The 27,380-nt window shown below is 39.8% G+C and overlaps 1 protein-coding gene across 1 annotated transcript; it reads left to right on the top strand.

Annotated features, from left to right (window-relative positions):
* The first annotated feature begins 468 nt into the window (after positions 1 to 468).
* Positions 469 to 26,925, top strand: LOC106056243 (solute carrier family 15 member 4-like). Its single transcript, XM_056019455.1, has 12 exons — positions 469 to 713; positions 4,444 to 4,650; positions 5,533 to 5,701; positions 6,335 to 6,433; positions 7,201 to 7,274; positions 7,795 to 7,934; positions 10,687 to 10,856; positions 13,154 to 13,362; positions 15,390 to 15,576; positions 16,254 to 16,442; positions 17,518 to 17,652; positions 24,663 to 26,925. Exons 2-12 carry the CDS (start codon positions 4,507 to 4,509, stop codon positions 24,866 to 24,868), a joined length of 1,722 nt encoding a protein of 573 aa, XP_055875430.1. The 5' UTR covers positions 469 to 713; positions 4,444 to 4,506; the 3' UTR covers positions 24,869 to 26,925.
* The last annotated feature ends 455 nt before the right edge of the window (positions 26,926 to 27,380 follow it).

Raw genomic sequence — 27,380 nt, 5'->3', positions numbered from 1 at the left:
CAGAGACATGAAACAGTGTAATGTTAGACAATCATCTCAAAATTATAAGTGTTTTTCAACAAAATTACACAAAAATAAAATTCCACTTTCCGAACAGTCAAAAACAATGAATCGTGATAATTTTAAAATGCGAAAAGGTATCGACTTCATTTTATAACTATTTGTAAATGTTTCCGTAAACATCTCAGCTGTAGTTTCACATTTTTGATAGCGCATCACATTATATCGATATAGTGTTTGTGACAACTTACCCTTGTGACATTTCACCCCACCTTCCCCTACTTGTGTAATGTGGTCGTTTTTGTCTGCTAAATAGGTACTTGTGTAATCTGGTCGTTTTTCTATGCTAAATAGGTACTTGTGTAATGTGGTCGTTTTTCTTTGCTAAATAACTACTTGCGTAATGTGGCCGTTTTTCTATGCTAAATAACTACTTGTGTAATCTGGTCGTTTTACTGCTGGCGTTTTTCCCCTGATCAATCGCGGCGCAACTGTCCCATGACTGATTATTCCATGTTCGGATAAGGGAGCGTTACTTTGCTATTATTAGATGCCTACTTATTGTGTCATAGTGTGATATAGCAAACAGAGCTAATCAACGATGTAACACTTTCAAGGCCTACTTATCCATTTACTGTGAACTTTAACTAGATCTATAGCCTAGCGTGACATTCTTGGCTAATCAGTTTTCATTGGGAGATAATTATTGAAAGGTAAGAAGGCCAATATTACGTATTTTCTTTTTTTAAATTAATTTGTTACTGCAAAATATTCCTAGCCCGACAAAAAAACATAAATAAATGGCTTGTTCTCATATTGCATCGTTAATAAGGACCTAATTGAACTGGCGTATTAATTCCTAGCTGCTTTAGTGATTTAATTAATATAGATCTATCAGTTGTAGAGGTGAATATTTCATCAGATCTTTCAAACTATTTAACAAAATGGCCAAGAAATTTTACGAAATTTGATTACAAACAGCAGCTCCATCCCAAAATATGTTTCGTTTGAATATATTCAAATCTGCAATCTTGTTTTCTTGATGCACTATGGAAAGATGAAACGTTTTTAATCGCATTTCAAATCAGTTCGATTACTTCGTCCTTCTGACAACCCTTTTGCTTCAAAAAAAATAATGATTGATACACGTGTTGGATATGTTCATAAGTTTTATTGGAAACTCGAATTTTAATATTTACAAAAAAAGTAAACTCTTCTTGGTTTTCATTTTCATTATAACAGATTTATAAAGGAAAGTGACTTTACGCTTAAGAATTAAAGCCCCAGAAGGCCCCGATGTCTGGTTAGAAGTTTGTACACGTTATTTTACCCACATCCGATCTCGGATCAAGTTGAAATTTCTCACAATTATTTCTTGTACCCGACAAACAAAACTCAATTTAAAAAATTAACCAATTAGTTAATTTTGGTTATTAATTATTTTGTTTGGTATCAAGCAAAGGAATGAAATTGTACTTGACAAGTGCTATAAGTTGAAATAGTCCCCCTTGAGGAGGCTTGAGCCCTGAGTTGAAATAGTCCCCCTTGAGGAGGCTTGAGCCCGGAGTTGAAATAGTCCCCCTTGAGGAGGCTTGAGCCCGGAGTTGGAATAGTCCCCCTTGAGGAGGCTTGAGCCCTGAGTTGGAATAGTCCCCTTGAGGAGGCTTGAGCCCTGAGTTGGAATAGTCCCCTTGAGGAGGCTTGAGCCCTGAGTTGGAATAGTCCCCTTGAGGAGGCTTGAGCCCTGAGTTGGAATAGTCCCCTTGAGGAGGCTTGAGCCCTAAGTTGGAATAGTCCCCTTGAGGAGGCTTGAGCCCTGAGTTGGAATAGTCCCCCTTGAGGAGGCTTGAGCCCGGAGTTGAAATAGTCCCCCTTGAGGAGGCTTGAGCCCGGAGTTGAAATAGTCCCCCTTGAGGAGGCTTGAGCCCTGAGTTGGAATAGTCCCCCTTGAGGAGGCTTGAGCCCTGAGTTGAAATAGTCCCCCTTGAGGAGGCTTGAGCCCTGAGTTGGAATAGTCCCCTTGAGGAGGCTTGAGCCCTGAGTTGAAATAGTCCCCTTGAGGAGGCTTGAGCCCTGAGTGGGAATAGTCCCCCTTGAGGAGGCTTGAGCCCTGAGTTGAAATAGTCCCCTTGAGGAGGCTTGAGCCCGGAGTTGAAATAGTCCCCCTTGAGGAGGCTTGAGCCCTGAGTTGAAATAGTCCCCTTGAGGAGGCTTGAGCCCTGAGTTGGAATAGTCCCCTTGAGGAGGCTTGAGCCCTGAGTTGAAATAGTCCCCTTGAGGAGGCTTGAGCCCTGAGTTGGAATAGTCCCCTTGAGGAGGCTTGAGCCCTGAGTTGAAATAGTTCCCTTGAGGAGGCTTGAGCCCGGAGTTGAAATAGTCCCCCTTGAGGAGGTTTGAGCCCTGAGTTGGAATAGTCCCCCTTGAGGAGGCTTGAGCCCTGAGTTGGAATAGTCCCCCTTGAGGAGGCTTGAGCCCTGAGTTGGAATAGTCCCCCTTGAGGAGGCTTGAACCCTGAGTTGGAATAGTCCCCCTTGAGGAGGCTTGAGCCCTGAGTTGGAATAGTCCCCTTGAGGAGGCTTGAGCCCGGAGTTGAAATAGTCCCCCTAGAGGAGGCTTGAGCCCTGAGTTGAAATAGTCCCCCTTGAGAAGGCTTGAGCCCTGAGTTGAAATAGTCCCCCTTGAGGAGGCTTGAGCCCGGAGTTGAAATAGTCCCCCTTGAGGAGGCTTGAGCCCGGAGTTGAAATAGTCCCCCTTGAGAAGGCTTGAGCCCTGAGTTGAAATAGTCCCCCTTGAGGAGGCTTGAGCCCGGAGTTGAAATAGTCCCCCTTGAGGAGGCTTGAGCCCTGAGTTGAAATAGTCCCCCTTGAGGAGGCTTGAGCCCGGAGTTGAAATAGTCCCCCTTGAGGAGGCTTGAGCCCTGAGTTGAAATAGTCCCCCTTGAGAAGGCTTGAGCCCTGAGTTGAAATAGTCCCCCTTGAGGAGGCTTGAGCCCGGAGTTGAAATAGTCCCCCTTGAGGAGGCTTGAGCCCGGAGTTGAAATAGTCCCCCTTGAGAAGGCTTGAGACCTGAGTTGAAATAGTCCCCCTTGAGGAGGCTTGAGCCCGGAGTTGAAATAGTCCCCCTTGAGGAGGCTTGAGCCCGGAGTTGAAATAGTCCCCCTTGAGAAGGCTTGAGCCCTGAGTTGAAATAGTCCCCCTTGAGGAGGCTTGAGCCCGGAGTTGAAATAGTCCCCCTTGAGGAGGCTTGAGCCCTGAGTTGAAATAGTCCCCCTTGAGGAGGCTTGAGCCCGGAGTTGAAATAGTCCCCCTTGAGGAGGCTTGAGCCCTGAGTTGAAATAGTCCCCCTTGAGGAGGCTTGAGCCCTGAGTTGAAATAGTCCCCCTTGAGGAGGCTTGAGCCCGGAGTTGAAATAGTCCCCCTTGAGGAGGCTTGAGCCCGGAGTTGAAATAGTCCCCCTTGAGAAGGCTTGAGCCCTGAGTTGAAATAGTCCCCCTTGAGGAGGCTTGAGCCCGGAGTTGAAATAGTCCCCCTTGAGGAGGCTTGAGCCCGGAGTTGAAATAGTCCCCCTTGAGAAGGCTTGAGCCCTGAGTTGAAATAGTCCCCCTTGAGGAGGCTTGAGCCCGGAGTTGAAATAGTCCCCCTTGAGGAGGCTTGAGCCATGAGTTGAAATAGTCCCCCTTGAGGAGGCTTGAGCCCTGAGTTGAAATAGTCCCCCTTGAGGAGGCTTGAGCCCGGAGTTGAAATAGTCCCCCTTGAGGAGGCTTGAGCCCTGAGTTGAAATAGTCCCCCTTGAGGAGGCTTGAGCCCGGAGTTGAAATAGTCCCCCTTGAGGAGGCTTGAGCCCTGAGTTGAAATAGTTCCCCTTGAGGAGGCTTGAGCCCGGAGTTGAAATAGTCCCCCTTGAGGAGGCTTGAGCCCTGAGTTGGAATAGTCCCCTTGAGGAGGCTTGAGCCCGGAGTTGAAATAGTCCCCCTTGAGGAGGTTTGAGTTGGAATCCAAGTCGAAAAACTGTTTAACAAATCCTTCCAAAAGCGCGCGCGGTAACATTCCCACAGATACCCCCCCCCCTTCTTCGCATCCCTTTCCCAACTGGTCCATACAAGTGATGAGTCCTATGATAGCATCATAGCGCATTGAGAAAACTTAAAGTATGAAAAAGCGCTAAACAAAAACAATTGGCAAAATATTTCTAATCGCAAAGACTTAGACTTGTTAGAATATAAAATATAAGCTTTGTTGACGAGTATTTTTTTTCTTATTGAATTAAAGAGTTCGCGTTTTTAAAATCTACTTTATCTTCCTCTTCTTCTTCTTACAGCTACTAGGACTACTATTACAGAGAGAGAGAGGGGGGGAGAGAGAGAGAGAGAAAGAGTAAACAAGCGATTGTGACAAAAATAATTTGTATTCACAAAAGTACACCACTTTGATCCGTTTTCCTCAGAGCTACCCAATTAGATGTGAGTTTATTTTCAAACCTTTTGAAGACTTAAACTCACACAAGAACATGGAACCCCCGGAGGCGGTGTCCGAGACTGAGCCTCTGGTGAAAAAAACCTTGACCCGCTCTCTGACTATCATCGATGACGAGGAGTACTACAAAGAGAAAGAGTTCAATGACCAGAAGATCACCGTGAAGTATGCCCCGAAGGTAAGCAAGTGTAAACTAAGTCCTACCGCCGACCTCCGGCAAGACGACAGCTTTAACGTCAATATATTAGTTGGTTGAGACAACATGAAAACATTTTGGTTTGCCAGAAAGATCGCAGAAGCTGACGAGTCCAGTTTGTGGGGTATTTTTATCCTCACTGATAACATTAAAACTTACAATTTCAGACCTTGTATTGTATAGGGCAGATGCTTAAAGGTCATCTGTTTCTGTGGCCCACGGTTAACTAGGGTGTCATGTGGCCAGCACAACGACCAACCGCCTTTACTTTTCCCCAACTAATTAGAACTGTATGGACTTTAGGCGCTCAGTAAACACAACTCTGCTCGAGTTGGGTGTCGAACCTCGAGCCAAACCAAGTTCAAGCGCACTTAGCCTCTGGACCACTTTATCCATAACATATCTATAATAGGAGGATAATTTTCTCACGCGGCTTTGTGTCTCTTTCTCTTAGTCTTCCTCGTATTGGTACACTTTTACCATGCTAAGACCTCGCTTAGACGGTGTATGGCTTCGCGGAAACCAGATCACACATGAATGAGATAGCACAATTCAAGTGACCTACTTATTTTGGACACACTTGACGATATTGATAACATATTAAGTTGTCCATTTTATTTCAGCACTGAATTTAATCACTGATCCCCCCGCCCCTTAACCCCCTAGCCCCTTCTACCACGAACCACACTCAAACAGATTTCGGTCCGGAGATTTACAAAAAAAAAACAACTGCTTTGAGGTTTAACTAACGTAATTAATGTATTCTAAATATTGTTTATAGTGAATAATAAACTGACTAGTCTGTATGTCATCATATCTTTTATACAATCATATGTGTTGGTTTTTTATGTTTTGTTTCATCAGGTTCCAGTCTTTAGTTTAAAGAAAGTGATGATTGTTTTAGCCATTCTGTTTATGGAACTGTGCGAAAGAATGGCCTTCTATGGAGTCAGTGCCAACCTGATACTTTTCTGCACAAGTGTTTTAAAAATAAGCAGCATAGAAGCCACAAATATTAGCCTTGTGTTCACAGGTACAGGCATCGTAGTAAACGTAATTATTTATTCACACAATCTTTCTTTATATTGATGTCTCTGAGTAGCTAAGAATGTGGGAATTATCTAGACAAAGTGCAGTCAATTAGCCACAGTGAGAAACTAAAAACAGTTTCTTTTTCTAGAAAACGGCCTTCTTTTTTGATTCTCAAAAGAAAAATACATTATTGTTGGTGTCCTAAAATGTATTTATTTTCAACGTTAAAGAAACTAACTGATCACAGAGAATAGATTTTATTAAATAAGTTTCACAGTCACCTTTTCCTTAGTCTGTTGGACAATTGGGGCACCCCTCATAATCTGCCAACCATGTTTCTCTATTCATCTCTTTCGCCTTGACTCCTTTTTCTTTTTTGCTGACACTGTTCCTTGTAGGAAGGTATTTGCACGCCATAAGGATCTCGCGATATGGCCATACAGTTTAAGTTTCGTTGTTTGACAATGGTCAACAGGTCATGGGGGGTGGGGGGGGGGCATTGTGATCCTGTTTTCAGTTTGCTCATTTGTGACCGAGGAGTTTCAAGGGTAAATTCTGTTGACTCATTACACTAATAACTCTTGAAAGGTTATTTCATATAATCAAATTTGTTCTTAAAACTGTTCTTTTGCAGGAACTGTTTACCTAATACCTATAGCTGGGGGCCTGATAGCTGACATTTGGTCTAACAGATTTAATGTCATCTTTGGATCTGGAGCTATATATATCTGTGGTAGGTTGATACAGAAAGGTATCAATTTGGTCTAAGACGTTGTTATCCTATGAATGCTTGGTAGGTCAGAGTTTAAGGTGATAGTTTTGTTTACCAGGGGGGTAACTCGAGTGACTACATTAATTCACTTCACCTATCCCTTAGTCTCTTGGACCACTGGGGAACCACACAAGATTTGTCGACCGTCTTTCTCCTTTGCTCTCTGTCTTTTGCCACGGATAGAACCTCTTTCAATCGCAGACCCGTCTATTCTTTTATGTTATCTACCCATCGCTTTCTCTATCTGCCTCTTCTTCTTTTTCTTGGTACTGTTCCCTGAAGAAAGGTCTTTGCCAGTCCAGAAGACCTTGTTATATAGCCATAGAGTTTTAGTTTGCGTTTTGTCCCAGGCCCGTACCTTTGAAATTAAAAGAAATACTGTAAGAAAAGCTAACAGAAAAACAACAACATTAATTGGATGGTTGCCTGGTATGCATTCTGGACTGCATTATGACATGCGACACCATGACAGGAGATAATTGCGTAATATTTAATGTAAAAAAAAATTCTGACTTTCAACTGGAGGGGGGGCGGCGGATTTTCAAATTTGTATCCCCCTCCCCCACTCTAGGTAGGCCACTGATCAGAAACATGTTTTATTGTATATAGTTTTTTTCAAGGAAAATAAAACATTATTCCTAGCGAGGCTGGCAAAAGTAATCGATCTGTATAAACAAATCAAGTCAACCATCATTCATATATTTTGTGTATATTCCTTTTCACTCCAGGTTTGTTTTTGTTACTGTGTTCAGCTGTAGACTATAATACATTTTTTGATGGGACCCATTACAACCCTTCTGTTGTAAGTATACACACACCAAGCCCAATGTAACATATTCCTATTACACACTACACAATTTCTATTTTGTATGAAACAGGAAGAAATATTTCCCCCACCTCTTAATTCTGAATTATGCTAATTTTTGCGACGAAGACGCCAAGATAAGGAGCATCTGAAACTCAGAATGCAGCACAAGGCTTTGCTCCGAGCAAATATCCAGACCCCCCCCCCATACCTATATTAAAAAAAAACAAAACACGGTTGGTGGGAAAGGAAGGAAGTCACATTTGAGTACAAATGTTAGAAGCACTAGTTAGTATACTGAATACAAATTACTTCTTTCTATAACCATTCATTCCAAAGTGACATTTTCTTCTTTATTATCTTTGTGCCATTAGCACGACATTCAGGAAATACTTTGCTCAGAACAAAATGGTATTGCTAATCAAATCAATCAATAGAGGTGAATAGTTTGACTCTTATACAAATGTGTATGAACGAGTATAAAGCGGTGCATTTTAGGGCAATCCTATATTTACAGGAAACACGAAGATTATATTTCTATTTCGGCTTGGTTCTGGTTGCTGTAGGCACAGGGGGAATAAAAGCAAATGTAGGCCTGTTTGGTGCGGATCAAGTTCAGGATTTAGGGATGCAGGCTGTTCAAGTCTTTTTTAACTGGTAAGTCTTTTTTTTTTAAATCAATTGCAACTCCGATATAAAGGGGCAAATATTTCGTTTTTCCCAATATGTTTTTTTCGTCAGCTGAAACAGTTTTAAGGCGCCAGTTCTGCTTGTAAGACAATTACTCAATTATTATTAATACCCAATCATCAAGCATCCAGTGATTCCAGGTGAACGCCTGGAGAAAAAAACCATGTCCAGACATTTGAAATATATGATGAAAAGTCAATATCGGTAATAGGGCTAGTAGGCCTATGTTTGTTATATGTTTTCCACGTTTCGGATGTTCAGAGTAGAAGATAATCTACTCCCTAGTCCAATAGAAAGTAGAAGAGCCACTGGTCGTCCACTAATGCATGCTAACACGACTCTCCAAAATCAATAATAACAGTTGGGAAAAAAGAAGCACACCAGAAGGAGATAAAAGGACGAAACTGCAAAAGCGACATTCGAAACCCTAAATTCAATACCATGTAAACCTTAACCCTATGTATAAACAAACACACTCACACACACACACATATACATACATATATACACACACACACACACACACACATATATATATATATATATATATATATATATATATATATATATATATATATATATAGAGAGAGAGAGAGAGAGAGAGAGAGAGAGAGGAGAGAGAGAGAGAGTCAGAGAGAAAGAGAGGAGTGTTTCTCAACCTTTGGCGGAAAAGAAATTACGTTGATTCCCAATCACCAGGCAATATCTTGCATTCTTAGATTCACAAGTGCATTCTCCTGACATCTTCAGTTCTGTATCCATTCTATTTAAAAATGACAGGTCACATTACTCCTTGTCAATGGCATCAATGAATCAATCAAGAAATTTATCAATTAAATAATCAATTAGTTGTAGTTATCTAATGTTGTTTTATATGGAATGCACTAATCCTATGGATGTAAAACTGGTGTAGATAATTAGGTCGTAAGTGGACTCGTAAGTTAACAATTTGAAACTAACTATATAGTCTACAGTATAAAACTTGCTATTTTAATAAGTACTTGAATAGCAAGGTACTCGTGGGCCATGGTTTAAGAATATCCCCTAGATTGAGTTTGACTAAAACATTTCTTATCAAGTATGCATCATTACAATCTAAAATAACAAAAGATTTCCCATGCTCTAATTAAAAAGAACAGTACGTGGAACCAGACTTTTATGGATTCTAGAGCTTCTTGTTTAATTGTATATCAAACGCAGCTTTCAAACACTGACCGCTCTACTTAACTAAGTTGTACGCATTTTCAGTGCTTGAAATTCTTAATGACAAAATAATTATTTTACATGCAAAAAATACAACAACAACAAAAAAACAAACAAACGTGAAATTTTAAAATTTCCTATAATAGACACTGCTGAGGATTAACTTTCCATGATCGAGCTACTTCTGAAACCTCTATTTTCACGCTTTTAAAGTCCTTTCTCAGGTGGTATAATTCATTACAGATATTTTCCAGTTTACTCCAATTGAGGTTTATTTTGCCGGAGATGACTATTAGAAAAGAAAGCTAGTCTAGTCAAGGGAGATGACTATTAGAAAAGAAAGCTAGTCTAGTCAAGGGAGATGACTATTAGAAAAGAAAGCTAGTCTAGTCAAGGGAGATGACTATTAGAAAAGAAAGCTAGTCTAGTCAAGGGAGATGACTATTAGAAAAGAAAGCTAGTCTAGTCAAAACTGTATACGTCTTGGGTTTTGTCAATCACTATAAATAAGTTTGAATTTGATATTCTCCTTTTGGCTACAACCACACGGTCTATGACCTGGTTTTATGACGATGTAAGTGGTTGATTCTTTGTTATTGCTAAAGACGCCCTTCAAACACTGGACATCAAATATATTACAGCTAAGAAACAGTGGCGTAGCTAGGAATTTGCCATCATTTGGGGGCCTGGGGGGGAGTTCACCTATGTGGGGGTTTGCATTTTGCGTAATATTTAGTATTTAATGTAAAAAACAACAGCACTCATTTGGGGGCCCGGGGGGATTTTCAAATTATCCCCATCCTCCTCCCACCTAGGCTACGCCTCTGCTAAGAAAGTTATTATTGCTCGTGTCAACTTAGATTTAAATATTTATCAAGATCGTCACCAAACGCTGATGCACCATACCATCAATTTGTTACTTCGAATTTTCGTTATAATTATTTTTTTTTCATTTGTTGTTTAAAAGACAATGAGATTATAACATCATAATTGTGGGCCCCTATCGGTTATGAACTCGATTCACTGAACCCCCTTCGAGCCATGGTTGCTACGCCACTGGACTCCAGGGTATAACGATGCTTCATTTTTGCAGCGGCACACGAAATAGCGATATTCCTATTTCGAAAACTTATTTGGATCGTATTCGTCAGCACGCGGAAAGGTATATGCATCAAGGCACAGGATGGCTGCCTGGTCGTTCGGACTTATCGATGGTCCCGGGTTCAAACCCTACCCTGCCCGCTCCCATCCCCCGTCGTCCTGCGGGAGGCTTGGACTAGGAAGTAATTATCTTCAACTTTGAAGGAACATCCGAAATAAGTAAAACATTTTACAAAACAGTATCGAACAAAAGCTCCTGTTCGATACCGAAGCCTTGACCTCCCTGACCCTTTCTCTATAGTCGTGCTGCAGCTCGGACCTCTTGGGCTGGAAAAAAAGTACAGTTTTTTTTTTTTATGTGGTACGGGTTACCTCCCGCTCGAATTAATCGCTTACATTTTTTTCCTTTGTATAGGTTCTATTGGTTTATCAACACAGGAGCCTTATTGGCCTTCTCCGTTATAGCCTACATCCAGCAGAATGTCAGCTTTACCTGGGGATACTTCCTGGCCTTTCTGGCCATGGTTGTCGCTCTGGTGGTGCTAAATCTGGCGCGATCTTATTATATCTACAAACCAAGTCAAGGTATGCTGATTTAGAAACAGTCGTGAAGCATGATCTAAGATGAAGGTTACAGATAAAAAAAAACCGCCTTATTGTACCCACAAAATTAGAAATAGATAGCCTAATAATAAAATGATAATATATATATATAAATTGACAATATTAGTATAGGTGCAGACTAACACATTAAAAGCGCAGGCTAGTAACAGTGTACGTCTTAATACTAACATGGCCAGTCATTGAGTATGTCTTGTGACGAACACAATAAGTAAGTACCAAGTGACAAACGTAAAAGCTATTTGACATTTTGCAACTGAATTGCTCTAGATCAGTAGTTCTCAAACTTTTATTGGTGGCACCCCTCTAAACGGGCAAGGATTCGTTCACCCTCCAACCTCCGCAACCAATCAGGTGGGCATCTGGGAGAGCGTGGTGGGCCCCTACATTAGAGTCCAAAAGATATAAAGACACATATTAAAACAAAATTTCCAGTTTTATTTACAATAAGTTTAGAAATCAAATTTACGTATTGAATGTCTCTTAAATGTAGACAATTTAGTCCTTTTTTCTCCTAAATAGTGTTTCTTAGATATTTTATGAAGTGTTTTGTATACAAGAGACCAGAGGTGTAGCGAGCATCGACAGTGCACGGGGATGGACCGAGACCAATCATCATAGAAGGCTTGAACACTGACCTGCAACGTCGCAACCTGTGGGCGATGGAGACCAATGGCTCGTTTCCACGTCACAGGTCTGTAAGACGTGGCAACAAGCTTTTAGTCTCACTGCCCACAGGTTGTGACGTAGCAGGTCAGTGTTGTGTCTTGCTACAACGAATGGTCTTGGTTGGACGGGCGGACATTGAAATGTTGTCCCTGCAATTAGAGAACACTTTTATCTTAGTAAACAAAAATGTTTGCAGATCAAATTTTAAGGCTAAAGAAGGCGGCAACACTGGCCATTACTAGAAATGTGAGAGACTTACGTCTTTGATGGACGTCATCGTCGAAGGATCGTCTTCGAGTTAAGTAAGACGTCTTGCCGCGAACTTTTTTTTTTTGTATTTTAGCCACAAACATCGTCAACATTACGATGTACAAAAGTCGTGAACATTACGATGTACAAAAGTCGTCAACATTACGATGAACAAAAGTCGTCAACATTACGATGTACAAAAGTCGTCAACATTTCGATGTACAAAAGTCGTGAACATTACGATGTACAAAAGTCGTCAACATTACGATGTACAAAAGTCATGAACATTTCGACCAAGAAAGTCTAGAAGAAGAATGACGAATTCCTGAGACGTGTGGAAATGTCTTCTTTGAAAAAACTTTGAGTTGGTAATGATGCTGACACTTCTCACGTAAAACAGTATAGAATTGAAAATCTACCACTCAGACGATGAAGCGACGTCTGTAGCCAAAAATATTTTTTAAAACGTTTTCAAAGTCATTTTACTTGATTAATTAATAGTCAACCATGGATTGATAACTACAATGAAAAATAAAAATAAATATAAGCTTTGGAAAAAGGAATACTCAACAACATAATGACGATAATGTTGAAACAAAAATATGTAGCGAGTGAGCAATAAATTTCAATTAAGACACATATAGAGTCACATCTAGGCTACAATAGATCTAGTCCAATCATTTCAATCCGAGATTAGTTGTGGGAGAAATAATGTGTACAAACGTTTTACCAGACAGACAGACAGAGTTGATATAATCATTCAAAATGAATCTACGACAATTTAGGCTCTGGAAATTTAGTTTATATAATCTTTGTAAAAATGCACAGATATTATTATTATTATTATAGCTTTTATATAGCTACTTTTATAGCGCTACTCTGTCCGAGTCGAACCTCGAGCCCCCTTCTAGGTAGCCAAGCCAAGTTCAAGCGCACTTAGCCTCTCGACCACGCTTCCCACCATTAAACATTGACAGAAATGAGTAATGCATATCGGAAACAACAAACGCTACAACACCATGAAACAACTTTGATCTAGTTCTGTAGAATTCATGGTGGATAAATCAAATGAAGATTTCCCCCATGCTCTAGTTTGCAAACTGCCAATAATTGTTCGGTGCTTAGAGAACACATCGCCTTGCTCTGAATCTACTTATAGGTAAAAGGAAATTATTTAATTAATTAATATTTTTTGTAATTGAACGTCTGTAATTTATCTAGGCAAAGTGGGAAACGAAGAAGCCTGAAGTCATTTGATACTTTGCCGTTAACACATATATTACTTTAATCACATTAAAATATATAGTCTAAAACACCAACACTAACTGAGCATTTTTGTATAGGAAGCGTTCTGATCACGTCTTTCAAAATATGTCACCAAGCTTGCTGGAGAAGGTCGCCAGAGGTCAAAGGTAAAAGACAGTTTTTTGACTCAGCCAGAAGACAGTGCGGTGGTGACTACGACAACGTCACAGTGGACGGTGTTATAGCTGTCTTACGTGTCTTGCCAATCTTCTTCTTTGTCATCATCTTTTGGACTATTTATGCACAGGTAGAAACATATGGGTACACTTTTTATTTGTTTTAAAAGAGAGAGAGAGAGACAAGAGAAGAGAGAGAGAGAGAGAGAGGAGGGGCAGGGGGGGGGGAGGAAAAAAAGAGGGTGGACGGTGTTATAGAGGCCTTACGTGTCTTGTCCATATTCTTTGTCAGGGATGGACTGGGGGGTCAACATTGGCCCGGGCATTACCATTGCTTTAACAGAGAGACAGAGAAAGAGAGAGCAGGGGGTGGGGAGGGAGACAATTAGATCTCTTTATTAGTAGAGAGAGAGGGGGGGAGAAAAGAAAGAGAGGAGAGAACGAGACAACAAAAAAGAATAAACAAGTAGCCTACATTATTTTGCCTGTATGCGAAGTGAGTCACGTACAGCTAACCTCAAATCATTCAAAATGAATCTACGACAATTTAGGCTCTGGAAATTTAGGCACTGGATTTTTAGGCACCGGGAAATTTAGGCACCCGAAAATTTAGGCACCCGGAAATTAAGACACCGTTAAATTAGGCCCTTTTTGATAAGGCTGAAAATTAGGCACAGGAAAATTAGGCACTCTTTAATAGCGTCCATAATTTTGAAAATATTTAAATTTCCGGGTGTCTGAATTTCCGGGACCATAAATATTCGATGCCTAAATATCCAGACACCATTCAAAATGTAATAAAGTAATAACTTTAATGTTCACTTGACTATATCAATAAAAGTAAAATATGAAAAGGTGCTCCCTTACGGACTTTGTGATCTATGGTGGCTGGTGATTTAAAGCTACTTCTGTGGTCAGCACGGGAACACATCGTCCACAGACATTTCGTTCACCGACAAATCATTCATGACAGTTCGTTCACCTGACAATTCGTTCACCCACTAGAGTTGAGTGGACACATGGTTGTCCTAAAAATCCCGATGTTCAAAATCCCTGTCTCTACAGGAATTCAAACTTGAGAACCCCTCTGTTAGGAAGCCAAGCCCTTTACCGACTCAGCTCCATGTCCCTCATTATAGCAATAGACAAACATTTGAACACAATCAGGACGTTTTTTTTAAATTATTAAGATACATTTTAAAAAGGGAGGGGATTGAGGGGGGACAGATGGACCTTTTTGTGCTGTACTAGGTAATTTCTTTTCTTGTTGCCTCTTTGACTTTGTTGAGATGTCCATAAGGTTCGAGATAAAACGAATCATATGAACCTTTGACCTAAAAGTTTCCCTTTCAGACCTTGTGGTCAATACGGCAGATGATGTAAAGGGCATCTGTTTCTATGGCCAACGGAAAAGAAAAGGCGGTTGGTCGTTGTGCTGGAGACATGACACCCTCGTAAACCGTAGGCCACAGAAACAGGCGAACCTTTGACCTGGGAAAGGATTTTATCCCGTGGCCAGGATGAGGAATTGGTTTTTCACCGACTCCTCTGTCTGGCGGCCCCCGTCAACTAGACTATCATTTAATCACATCTGTTTGGTCATGGGTCACGGTACCTTAAGCTAACGCAATCGGTTCCCCCGACCCATGCGAGGCCGGAAGCCGAGCCCACGGGGGGGGGGGCATCTCATATAATCTCATATAATGTGCGTTCCATTGGAAGGTCATCACCGCCCGTATGACCACCGCTGGGGAACGGTGAAATGGGTTACGGACTAGGTAGCAAGCCTTCCTCACATCCTCACCACGTGCAAGTACACTGGCTAGACCATACAGTGGTAGCTCACTGGGAGCCCTGTTTGCCCTCGTTCTTATTCTTTCCGCTTCCCCGGGCGAACGTTTCCGCGGAGGCGCCACGCTGCGGCGACGGAAGTATTTCCTCCGCCTCCTTGACTTCAGAATTCCGTGACTCTTAGACTCCATTTTTAGCTTTTTATACCGGGCTATGTTATTGTGACTGTTGTTATTGTGACTGTTGTCCTTTTCACTTTTACGTCTGCGTTAAAATAAGTAATCTTTCTACCTACATCACCCATCAGCTACAGGGTTGGATTTACTTGTCAAATGAAAGGCTTATTGATTGTTTTCTCAAACTGTAGATGGAGACAACATACTTTCTACAAGGGGAGAGAATGGATTTAACAGCCGGGTCTCTCCAGGTCCCAGTGGCAATGCTGAATGTCTTCAACGGAACTATTGTTCTAGTACTAATTCCAGTTCTAGATAGATTTGTCTACCCTTGTTTTCAACGTTTCAAAAGGCCACTGAGTAACATGCACAGGATTGGTGAGTAACATGTTTCAATTCTCTTTAGTAGATCTCTGAAGTAGTAGGTATCTGCATTAGTAGATCATTGCATTAGTAGATCTCTAAATTAGTAGATCATTACATTTGGAGATGTCTTCATGAGTAGATCATTGCATTAGTAGATCTCTAAATTAGTAGATCATTACATTTGGAGATGTCTTCATGAGTAGATCAGTGCATTAGTAGATCATTGCATTAGTAAATCATTGCATTAGTAAATATCTGCATTCTGGATTATTTTTCTACTGGGGCGGCTAACCCAAAAATTTAAAACTTTTGGGGCACCTACACAATTGAAGAGGGAAAAAAAGCCAGTCCGTGTGCTGGTCACATGGCTTCCCCGTTAACCGTAGTGACAAAACCAGGTGTTGTCACAGTAGTGACAGTACCATAAAACTAACGAGAAGTAGTCCAAGTGACTCCAAGTAGAGCATAGGGTCTCTACAGTACTTTACCATCGGACTGTACAAGTTGATTCCCCTCAATCAGGTCCATGTCCATCCTGACATCTTTGCGTGCACTGATCTCCTTTACATTTGCTTTGGTCTCCCTACATATTGCCCTGTGAGTTCCAGCCTAGAGCCTATTCTGCGCTGTTTTATGTTGTTCGCACAGTATAATTTGTGATTTTGACCTGGCTTTGTTCTTCTCTCCAGGCATAGGTTTGCTATTCTCTGCTTGCTCTGTGTTCGTGGCTGGCTGGGTTGAGCTAGAACGAAAGAAACACATGGGCTTTGAGCAAGTTGTGGGAGAAGAGACATTCTTTTCGTCCAACACCACAGTGTTTCTGCAGATACCACAATACGTTCTTGTTGGGGCTGGAGAAGCCTTCACTGCCACAGCTGGTAATTAAGTTTAATTACACCTTTCTTTCAGAAAGAGGTACGCTGAAGATGAACATAGCATATGCAGTTGATATAAAAAAAAATCTCTATTGGTGATTTTTATGACCGTTAGCAATAATTATATATAAAAATGAGAGAGGACTCTCGCGTGATTAACCATTTACGCTGTACCGCTCTTTCTCCTTTTCCAAAGAAAACATGACGCTTTCAAACAGAATAGTCAAATATGGCGACTTAGTCTATGTAATTGCGCTTGAATTCGTCATAATTATGTAAAGAAAGACTTTGTTCTGGAAAATTTAGAAATCATAAGAAATGTTAAGTCTAAGAGTAACAATTGAGATGAGTTCTAAAACCTATTTCTTTTTCCTAGTCGCCATTTCCAATCTTTACCCAATTTGAGATTTTTCTATTGTAGCTTATAAATTAACTTTTGGAATAAAATTCCCAATTTATTTTTGAATACTAAAAATACTGAAAATTTAGATCAGAATCTCATTGGTCTACACTCTACACGACTTCTCAACATTAATCACTTATAAATGAAATTAAAAAAAAAAAATTTTTCGAAGACATTTTTTTTTTCGAGGGCTACCCTCAAAGCCTTAATCTAAATCTGTGGAGTATCTTTTCTTTTTTAAGGAACAAATCGGTTGTATTTGCTATGTAGTTAGGGCCTATACATTCATATTTGAATTTTTCAAAGTAGAAAACATTATTCAAATAGTTCTTAAAAATTAGACTTTTACGAGCGTCAAAACGGTTAAATATCCAAGGAGGGTTTAACCATCTTTCTGTTGGCGTATTATTCTGACCCAAAACACGTCTACTACAAGAGGTCTCGCTTAACACGCAGATAATATTACGATTAATACTTTATTTGACCTGCCTGAAAAATGAGCTTAAGTTCAGGAGTACGTCTATGCGTTTCTGCAGTGAAAAATGCAAGAAAACGCTTGGCTTTACTTTTCCCCCCTGTAACGTGGGTTATTCAATTTACCTAATACAAAAGATTTAAGTTTGATATTCCTGTATCTGGCTCACTGTTAGTTGTTTTACTTTTTTTTCCCCACAGGTTATGAATTTGCGTACACCCAGGCGCCTGATACGATGCAAGGACTGATTACGGGACTTTATCTGGCCTCTATAGGTCTGGGTAGCTACTTCAGCACTGCCATCATCGCTATCCTGGAGCTAGCAACTCAAGGCGGTAAGTGGGCTCCTTGTTTTATATAGGTCAGTAAAGATTTGTGCAATACTTGGGACTCATGGAGAAAGGTTTGAATGAGTTCTTCTAATGTAGGCCTTTCCAAACTATGTTTTAAACCCTTCACCTATCTCTTGGTGACTAAGGGATAGGCGAAGGTGATACTTGTATAGAGAATTATGTCTCTGCTTAAAAGTTGGAAACTAACAATATATAGCTATAAAACCTTCTATTTTCATAAGCACTTCGCTGGCACAGTGGTTAGTGTATTGGCTTGAGGGGTAGCGCCATTGCGTTTGAATTGAAGTCGAACAACTTTAAAAAGAAATGAATTTAAAAAGCAGTCACGGTAATATTCACACATATACCCTGTTCTTTCTCCCACCCCCTCCAGGTCCCTCTATCCCATTCTTACCCAACGTAATGTGCTAGAGTGCTGAACGTAAATATTATGTGTCAGACGCGAATAGCTCACAGTTTTAGAAAAAATGTTACAAAAGTCATTTTTTTGTAAACAAAAAAAAAATGGTGCCGGTACTCAATGATGGATAGCCTAACTTTTAACTAATAATAAATTAATAATATATGTTAAAATACAAAAAAAAAGCAATAATTTTTTCCCCACATTCAAAAAGGTGCCGGTACGTACCGGTGCGTACCGTCACAAAAAAGCTCTGTATATATATACATATATATATATATATATGTAGGTATTTGCTCTCTATTTACGATTTAGGTAGGTGCTGTTTTACTTAAACACACCTGCAAGTATCTGCATTAAAAAAAAACAGCTTCGTTTGTTGTGTAACGCTATTCGCTAACACCGTATAGATATAAATTACATTTCTATATTAGTATATTTAGATGTATCTATATATTAAACTGATATATTCTAACACAATAGATATAGCCTGTATGAATGCATTATAATATTACATATCTAAAGCTACATATAATAGATGAAATTAGTAGATTTATGTTAATTTAGTTAACTCTTTCTCTCCGTAATTATTTACCACATTCTGGTGGAATCAACGCTGGTATCGTCAGTTAGGAGAGAAAGAGTTAACAAAAGGAATCTTTCAATAAGACATCTGGACATTAATCAATTTCTCTTTTTATGTCAAAATATTTTAAACTTTTTATTTTATTTTTTTCGTACGTTTTTCGGCACCACAAAATCACCGCAACCTTTCTAAATGCCACGGTCTGATAAATTAGACCTACACACTAAATGTCCACTACACAGTCCCGTAGAAGAAAAAAAAACCCGGCGGAGGGGAGGAGGGCAGGATGGTAACGACCACCCGGTCACCATAAAAGACGCCTGTATTATCCTGGAACTATTTTCCTTCATCGCGGACAATGGGGGCGACCAAGTGTAAACGTTTCAACAGGCTTCTCTCCTCATTTTATTTCGACTAGACATTCCAAAGTGTGTGTGTGTGTGTGTGTTTTCATGTTATAGAAATTGCACACGTCAAACATGCGTCCTACAACGAAATGAAGCTTCAAACCCATGTATTGAACATACTTGAGCTTAGTTACAGTTACATTGTAGGAATTGTAACGTTCTTCTACAGTTTTCACATTTGCGACATAGAATGCCAGTGTCCTCCGATTTGTGATTCTCTTAGTACTCCCTTATATATTTTATATGCTTGTATGGTTTGAATTCTAGGCCATATTGTTTTTAAAACTCTTCGCCCCAATCCCACTTCAGAGTTGCCATATATATATATGTGTGTGTGCGTGTGTGTCTTGTTAGCACATTTATTAGTATTACCCCTGTTGTTCCTCTCTCTCCCTCTCTCACCTTTATGGTCATTGTTGTTGCGTTATTCAGTGTTCTGAATCCAGAGGTCAAATAAAGGTGAAGTAAAGGCCTAAACAAACTGATTTATTGATCAAATGAGTGTTGGAGACCCACGGACTTTTAAGAAGACTTAAACCCAGATCTCAATAGCCCACGTGATCAAGTCTCCATTCAAACAAAGATGTTAGTGTCAAATTATCACTGACCTGTAGAGCCTAGAGATGGCCAGATGAGAGAAAGGGAGTTGAGTAACTCTCCCATGTGCGTTCTTGCGATTTGCTTGTAAATCTACTCCACCTCCCGCCTTCTTAACATGATACTCTTCCGGTTAGTTTGTTCACTTTTACTTTATTCAGGAATAAGATCTCATCTTATCTCTTTTACTTCATTCAGGAATAAGATCTGATCTTATCTCTTTTACTTCATTCAGGAATAAGATCTGATCTTATCTTTAGAAAGCGGTGGCTGAGCGGTAAGGCGCTTGGCTTCCGAACCGAAAGTCCCGGGTTCGAATCCTGGTGAAGAGGTTTCTAACTTCGGGATCTTTGGGCGCCTCTGAGTCCACCCAGCTCTAATGGGTACCTGACATTAGTTGGGGAAAAGTAAGGGTGCTGGTCACATGACACCCATGTTAACGGTAGGTCACAGAAGCAGATGACAGGCTTGTGGCCCTAGTGCAGGATTACTGTATCAGGGATGTTGGCTAGCGTGCGGTCACAGTCCAGTCTATAATCATCTGCCCTAAAGACCTCTTTATGTTTTAAAGATTCAATGTTGTATAACAGAGGTATAGCTTAGAAGACTCTTAAAGAATACAAGGACATTTCGCTTGTGCAACAAACAGAAATGTAGAGCTATGTGTATTTTGGAAACTTCGAGTATCTAATTTCTAGTTCTAAACCCCCCCCCCCCCCGCCTTTATCAAATTAGTAAAATTTAATAAACAAGAAAGAGTTCTTAAAAACAAATCCAAACTTCAATGGATAAGTTGATAAAGGTGAAAAAAAGATTTCCCTCAATTGTTCTGTTTCCTCTGTTTCAACAAGATTCGCTCTCCATTCCCCCCAACTCCCTTGTTTAGCCAACGGGCCCTACTGTTAACTTCAATGTCCAGTCAATACAATGGTCATTCATTATGACCAAGGTGTGTGTCACGCTATGGACGCGTCAGACTACGGTCAGACTTGGCGAAACACATCAAGCGGTCAGGTGACTGCAATAAATACAATCTTTTGATGGCCGGACGCTATCGTTGGCTGGTGTGCGTTCACTGTCCGAAGTCATTTTGATTGGCTAGTGGCCCTAGTGCACGATTACTGTACCAGGGACGTTGACTTTGCGATCACTGTACCAGGGACGTTGACTTTGCGATCACTGTACCAGGGACGTTGACTTTGCGATCACTGTACCAGGGACGTTGACTTTGCGATCACTGTACCAGGGACGTTGACTTTGCGATCACTGTACCAGGGACGTTGACTTTGCGATCACTGTACCAGGGACGTTGACTTTGCGATCACTGTACCAGGGACGTTGACTTTGCGATCACTGTACCAGGGACGTTGACTTTGCGATCACTGTACCAGGGACGTTGACTTTGCGATCACTGTACCAGGGACGTTGACTTTGCGATCACTGTACCAGGGACGTTGACTTTGCGATCACTGTACCAGGGACGTTGACTTTGCGATCACTGTACCAGGGACGTTGACTTTGCGATCACTGTCCAGGCGACGTTGACTTTGCGATCACTGTCCAGGCGACGCTTCTATAAGGATGTGAGAAACTAAAGGCGTTGGAATATTTCTGTTTAAATACTTGCTTTTCAAACTTGTGAGAGACGCATTGTATGCTAATTTGTAACTTTTCATTAAAATGAAATTTTCAAAGGAATTGTGCATTGGCATTGATCAATTGGCAGATGAAATACTTCTGAACATTTTTCAGTATCTTACAGACTTGAAGGATTTGTTGACTCTGCGTTTAGTGAACAAGCGGATAGCGTCCGTTGCCATGGATAATGTTTTCACGCAGCATGTTGTGGTTACCAGACAATATCACGTGACTACGGGTATGTTGAGATCTTTAATATCTCCAGTAGCGGACAAAATTAACTCCCTTGATCTGAACTTATGCTATTGGATTGAGCTGAAAGACTTAAACTGTTTGCTGAGTTGTAAGAATCTTCATACATTGCACATGTTGCAGGTAAGAGTCGACCAGGTCTTTCTGTGTGACATTTTATCCCATCTGCCTAATTTGACCAGTCTGTCCTTTTCAATTACTCACATTGGAAAACTTCAGCACCAATTGAGTCTCTGCCAGGCAGCTCGGGATTGTTTGTCACGGATACGCCGGCTGGGCCTTCACTTCTGGAACAATAGCAACTTCATTCCGAATCTGTCAATAGAGGCCGCCGCTGGAGCAAGTTTCTTGGAGATTTTTAAATGCCTGGAAGAGTTCCACGTTTATGGCAGTATCTACAGCCCTACTAGAACCAGCTCTTACTATCTTATGCCCGATGTGAAGGATAAGTCCATTTTGTCCAACTTAAAAGTGATGTCTCTGAACTTCTCAGAAGATATAAAAGCGACAAGTTTCTTTTATGGCACTTTACACAGCGTCTGCAAGGTAATAGGTACGGTTCAATTAAACACATTGCTCCAACCTTTTTACAATTGGGATCGCGGGTGGAGGGGCGAAGATTACGAAATGACAATGGAAAACATGACAACTTTGGTTCATCTTAACATATCTCGTGTCAGCATGCATATTCTTGATGAATATTTCAACTTTGAAACCGCAAGAAATTTAGTGTATCTAAACTTGTCAGGCAACGGACTTGCTGATTCTGAATGTTTACGATATTTGTCTTTGTGTTGCCCTCAGTTAGTCAGTATCAACCTTCGAAACTGTAAGGGGATATTTATAAGTCGAATTGAACCTTTTCTGGAACATGATGAAAACGAGTCATTAGTCAATGATCTCACTGGTATTCAGAGCCTAGTGCTAAACTGTATGCGTTTAAAAGAACTTAATATCAGTGGCCTACACCATCATCCCACAGGCCGAAGCTCACAACTTTTCAAAAGTTTTTCTGAGATTTTATCTCTAAACTCCAACTGGGAAAGTCTCTCAATTTCCCAGTGCTGCATGTATGCTGACTACGATTATGAAAAGTGGACGTTACTTTCTGTTAATTCTGATTCACTTTTTGTTTTGTATGCCCTTTTAAGATTCATAAGAGGCACTCCAGACATGAAGAACTTTGAACTCTACTGCCCAGGTAATCGATTTACATTTACGGAGGATTACGGCATTCAATCGCTTAGCGACACATTCGCTTTGTGTCGAGCCACCTTTAATCTGTTCGATTATAGCCTGGCAATCACGGGTATTTGGATGAACCTGACCACACTCCAGCTCACCGGCTTGGAGGGAGTAAATCTTGGATACCTTCTCAGGATGTTAGCCAATAGATTGAGGAATCTTGAAACGTTGTGCATAGCCTCTTATTGTTGCCCCTCAGTACCTATAGACAACAACACTTTTTTTCCTTTTTTCTCCAAGCTGAAAGACTTTCGACTGGAGCATCCTTTCGTTTCAGTCAACCAGTTTTTTGTCTCATCGCTTGCCAATAGCCCAACACTAGAAAGGATCTGCATCATCTCACACACGTACAGATTTGATGCTGACACTATCAAGCAGCTGTTTGAGATCGCGCCCAATATCATATGTTTTCAGCTTTACACTTTCTCAGCCATTGAGACTTGCAAAAACCTGCAGAAATTCTTGATGGAAAAGTACAGCCAGAGCCGTCCTGCTCTCCGGGTTTGCATCTTTAATCTTTTGGACAGGAGTATTCAAAATGTCATTACAGATGCTCTCCCAGACGTGCACATTGAGGAAATGACCATTCTCCGGTCAAAAGTGGCTACCATACCACCTAGACCATAGGAGAGTGGAAGAGATCAGAGGCGGCCTTTGGTGGTGGCGAGTGAATATTTTGACAACGTCAGCCCACTGTACAAATATTCGTGGCCCTGATATGACCCAGGGCTTTACGCAATGCATAAGCTGTGGCTATCATAGTTGTGGCTATCACAGTGAAGGTTAGGAACACTTAAGCTACGGTTGTCACTATAGAGAGAACGTTAAAAGAATGGCTTAAATTTGTTTAATTACTTTACCTTTGACCTTACCTTTACCTATGCCTTCGTCTGTTCGACGTTGGGGCACCATGTGAGATTCGTCGACCGTCTTTCTCCATTCCTCTCTGTCTTTTGCCTTAGTTAGAACCTCTATCAATGGCAGCTCCGTCCATTCTTTGATGTTGTCCTTCCAACACTTTCTCTGTACTGCCTCTTCTCCTGAAGGAAGGTCTTTACTCAAGGCTACAATGTTCATTGAAATGTTTAAATTGTAAATCTGCTAGAGCCCTGATAATATACTTTGGGAATACATATGGAAACTTTGAAAGCAAATAGAACAATATTAGTTGAAGCTATTACCATTATAGATACTGCTTGGACAAACACAATTTCTGTAAATTCTAAACAATTATTTGTGTATTTTGATAGTTAAATGACATTATTTCCAAAGTTGAATGTAAAATATCTTCTCCTGTAACTGAGATATCTAAAGAATGTTTTTAAAATGTTCTCCTGGAGTGTACATGTTCTCTTCTAACATTGCTGTAGTATTTAAATAAAATATATTTTTATTAGTTCCATCCTTTGCAGTGTACATAGACACTTCTGTTACTAATGTTGTAATACTATTTCTTACTTCTACATCTGAATCATTTGTAAAAACATGAGAGGCTCGACAAATGTATTCATTTTTGTTTCTAAAAATAGAGTCTGTTTTTTGTTATATCTTGAACAAACTGTTTCAAAAGGTTTTTAATTATGTATTTAAAAAAAAATATTTGTTTCTTGCTAGGATCTATATATCTATACCGGTACTAACTAGCTATGTTTTTATCCGGATTTGCTCTGGTTTTTTATTGTTCTATTTTTTGTTTGATTGGTTTAGAAATACGCTAATAAACATGTTCAATATTTTATGTACACTATATGCAAACAAGCAGCTAAAAAAGTGAAGGGAAAACTAACAGAAAGAATGTAAGATTTATCGAAGGTTTATTTCTTTACAACATAGAGATAATCTAACAACGCTTTTTTTTTAAAAACAGATCCCTGGTTTCCAGATGAAATAAACGATGGCAAGGCAGAGAACTTGTACTTTCTTTTCGGAGGATTAACACTGGTGTTTTTCTTGGGTTACCTCCCCGTAGCGTATAACTATAAATTTAAAGAGTTTGCAAGAGAACCCGAAGAGAACACGGCTCCAAGTCCAAATGAACTGTCAAACAAAGTGGATGGAGCCACACTTTTGTGATAACATGATACTATAGGTTTTATTATTGCTTAACAGTCTTACAAGCCTATAGAATTTAACTTAGAAGGAAAAATGATATCGAATAAATTGTAATCTAACTTTCAAAGACTTGCAAAGACTTAATGGGTCTAAAGTAGCCTACTCTAAACCATAACAATTTGTTATTATTGTTTTAATCTAAATGTTTAACTTATTCTTCCGGGACCATCAATAAGACAGTTAAGAGTGCTTATTAGACTACTGGCAGACATCTATTTCTCTACAAAAGGTGTATGGAAAGCTCAAATACACCTGGAGAGTTTTAGGATTTGTTTCCCCCCCCCCCCTCTATTTCAGTGTTTCCCAAACTTTTGACCTATGTGTACCCCTTTTAAAATATTTCAGTAATGCTGAGTACCCCTCGCCCCACACCACACTTTAATTTATTTAAAGAACATAATAACTGGGTATGTACAAAAAAATCAGCATAGTGAATGAGGTGACTTGGCAGAGTTTAAGTCATTGGTTAATATGCATGACTAAATGCATGACGCGTAGGACGTAATCATCTTCTGAAGTAACGTCTGTATTATATAAGGGCAACCCGAACCCCTCCTAAGTCTTCCCGTACCCCTGGGGGTACGCGTAACCCACTTGGGGAAACACTGATCTAGTAGATTCGTGAGACCAATACATGTTACATAGTCGTACTTCAGATATAAAGGCGCATTTATTATTCCATATTCTAGGATAATTCCATAAGTGCGCATTCTTCCCTAGTGCCTTTTGAGCATAGAACGGGTTGCCTGAATCATCCAGAGACGTTAAAGTCTCTAATTAATAAATTGGGTTTGAAATACAGGAGTAGTATGGAGATTACTCTAAGAGCTGGACATCAATATGAAATGGTCATCTCAATGAAGGTGCTCAATCTAAAGGGACAAGTATTCAATGGGCTTCTAGCATTAACATTATATGTTTATGAATTTAAAATAAATATTCCAGTATTGTTTTTAACAAACCATTCTGCTGTTGTTAAATAAAAGAGAATGCATAGTTTTAAAGGATTGTTGAATCAAGAACTGATTGCTAGAATCTCTGAATTTATTGCAACTATTCAAAAAATATTCAAATATAATTTTTTTCCCAGTTTTTGTTTGAGAAATATATACAAAGTTTTGTGTAGCCTTCATAATTGTGGCGGCAATCATTCAGTTGTGAATCCATAGCTCGTATATAGACTTAATAGAAGTAGTTTTTTTTTTTTTTCAATTTTATTGAATTACACTCTTTTTTTTTTTCATAATATGACGCCACATTGTTTGATTCATTTCTTTGTTCCTCATTTTCAAGTATTTATTGTACACATTTTGTATTGGAGATTTTCAGGATAAACTAAACTAAACAATGTCACGCTAAATGGACCTCATTCACCAATCGTAAACAAACAACATTTAGCCACGTGGTTCTCTATCTCTTCTGTACAAATTAAGTAATACACATAGGCTGTCACGTGACAGTTTTTTTTCCATTGTTTTATCAATATTATCACGTGGCTAAATGTTGTTTGTTGACGATTGGTGAATGAGGTCCATTGAATTACAAAGTTGCCAACTAAATAAAAGTTAGAAACAGAAGGATTCCAAAAAAAAAAACTCATTGTGTAGTGCTAAAATCTGCGTAGAAAGGAACAAGTGACTTTTTAAAAACAACTAGTTCATCAACACTTCTTTTAGTTTGCACACCGGATACACCAAAAAGCTGAGCTCTTTATAGTTTTTTCCCTGCCATGTATGAACATCTCCAATAACAATAATAGCAATGTCGATGTCTTAGATGTTAGATTAAGGATGTATTTTGTACATAAATTTAATTTGCATGTTTGTCATATTGATTGTTTTCACCCAACGAAATGTATTTGATTTGCTGGAAATGTTTGTGGTATTGAATTAATTCATGAAATAATCATCTGTTTCCAACACTTAGTTCTTTTGTTATGTTCTCGTTGAAACGTGTTTCTTTTTTTTTTTTACTTTGTAAAAAATCAAATGCTGTAAATAAACAAATAAATACATGCACATATTCGCTTCACCAAATTACATGATCAGATTAGGCTTGTTACATCTCTCTCTCTCTCTATCTTTTGATTTCCTAAATTCACAATATTTTTCGTTAATTTCAAGTAAAAAAAAGTAAAGTTCCCCTTTCAGACCTTGTGGTCTATAGGGCAGATGTTGTAAAGGTCATCTGATTCTGTGGCCTACGATTAACGAGGGTGTCATGTGACCAGCACAACGACCAACGCCTTTACAGGTACCCATTAGAGCTGGGTGGACTCAGAAGCGTCCAAGGATCCCGAAATAAAAATCCCAGTCTTTACCAGGATTCGAACCCGGGACCCCCGGTTCAGAAGCCAAGCGCTTTACCGCTCAGCCTCCGCGCCTCCTTAATTTTAAGATTTCAATGCATTTTAACTATAATGTATCTACATAATAGAGTACCTGGTTGCATGCGGTTTCAGAACGAGACAGCA

This window comes from Biomphalaria glabrata, chromosome 2 (genome assembly GCF_947242115.1).
Source record: "Biomphalaria glabrata chromosome 2, xgBioGlab47.1, whole genome shotgun sequence".
NCBI lineage: Eukaryota > Metazoa > Mollusca > Gastropoda > Planorbidae > Biomphalaria > Biomphalaria glabrata.
This window is presented reverse-complemented; position numbering and strand designations above follow the sequence as displayed.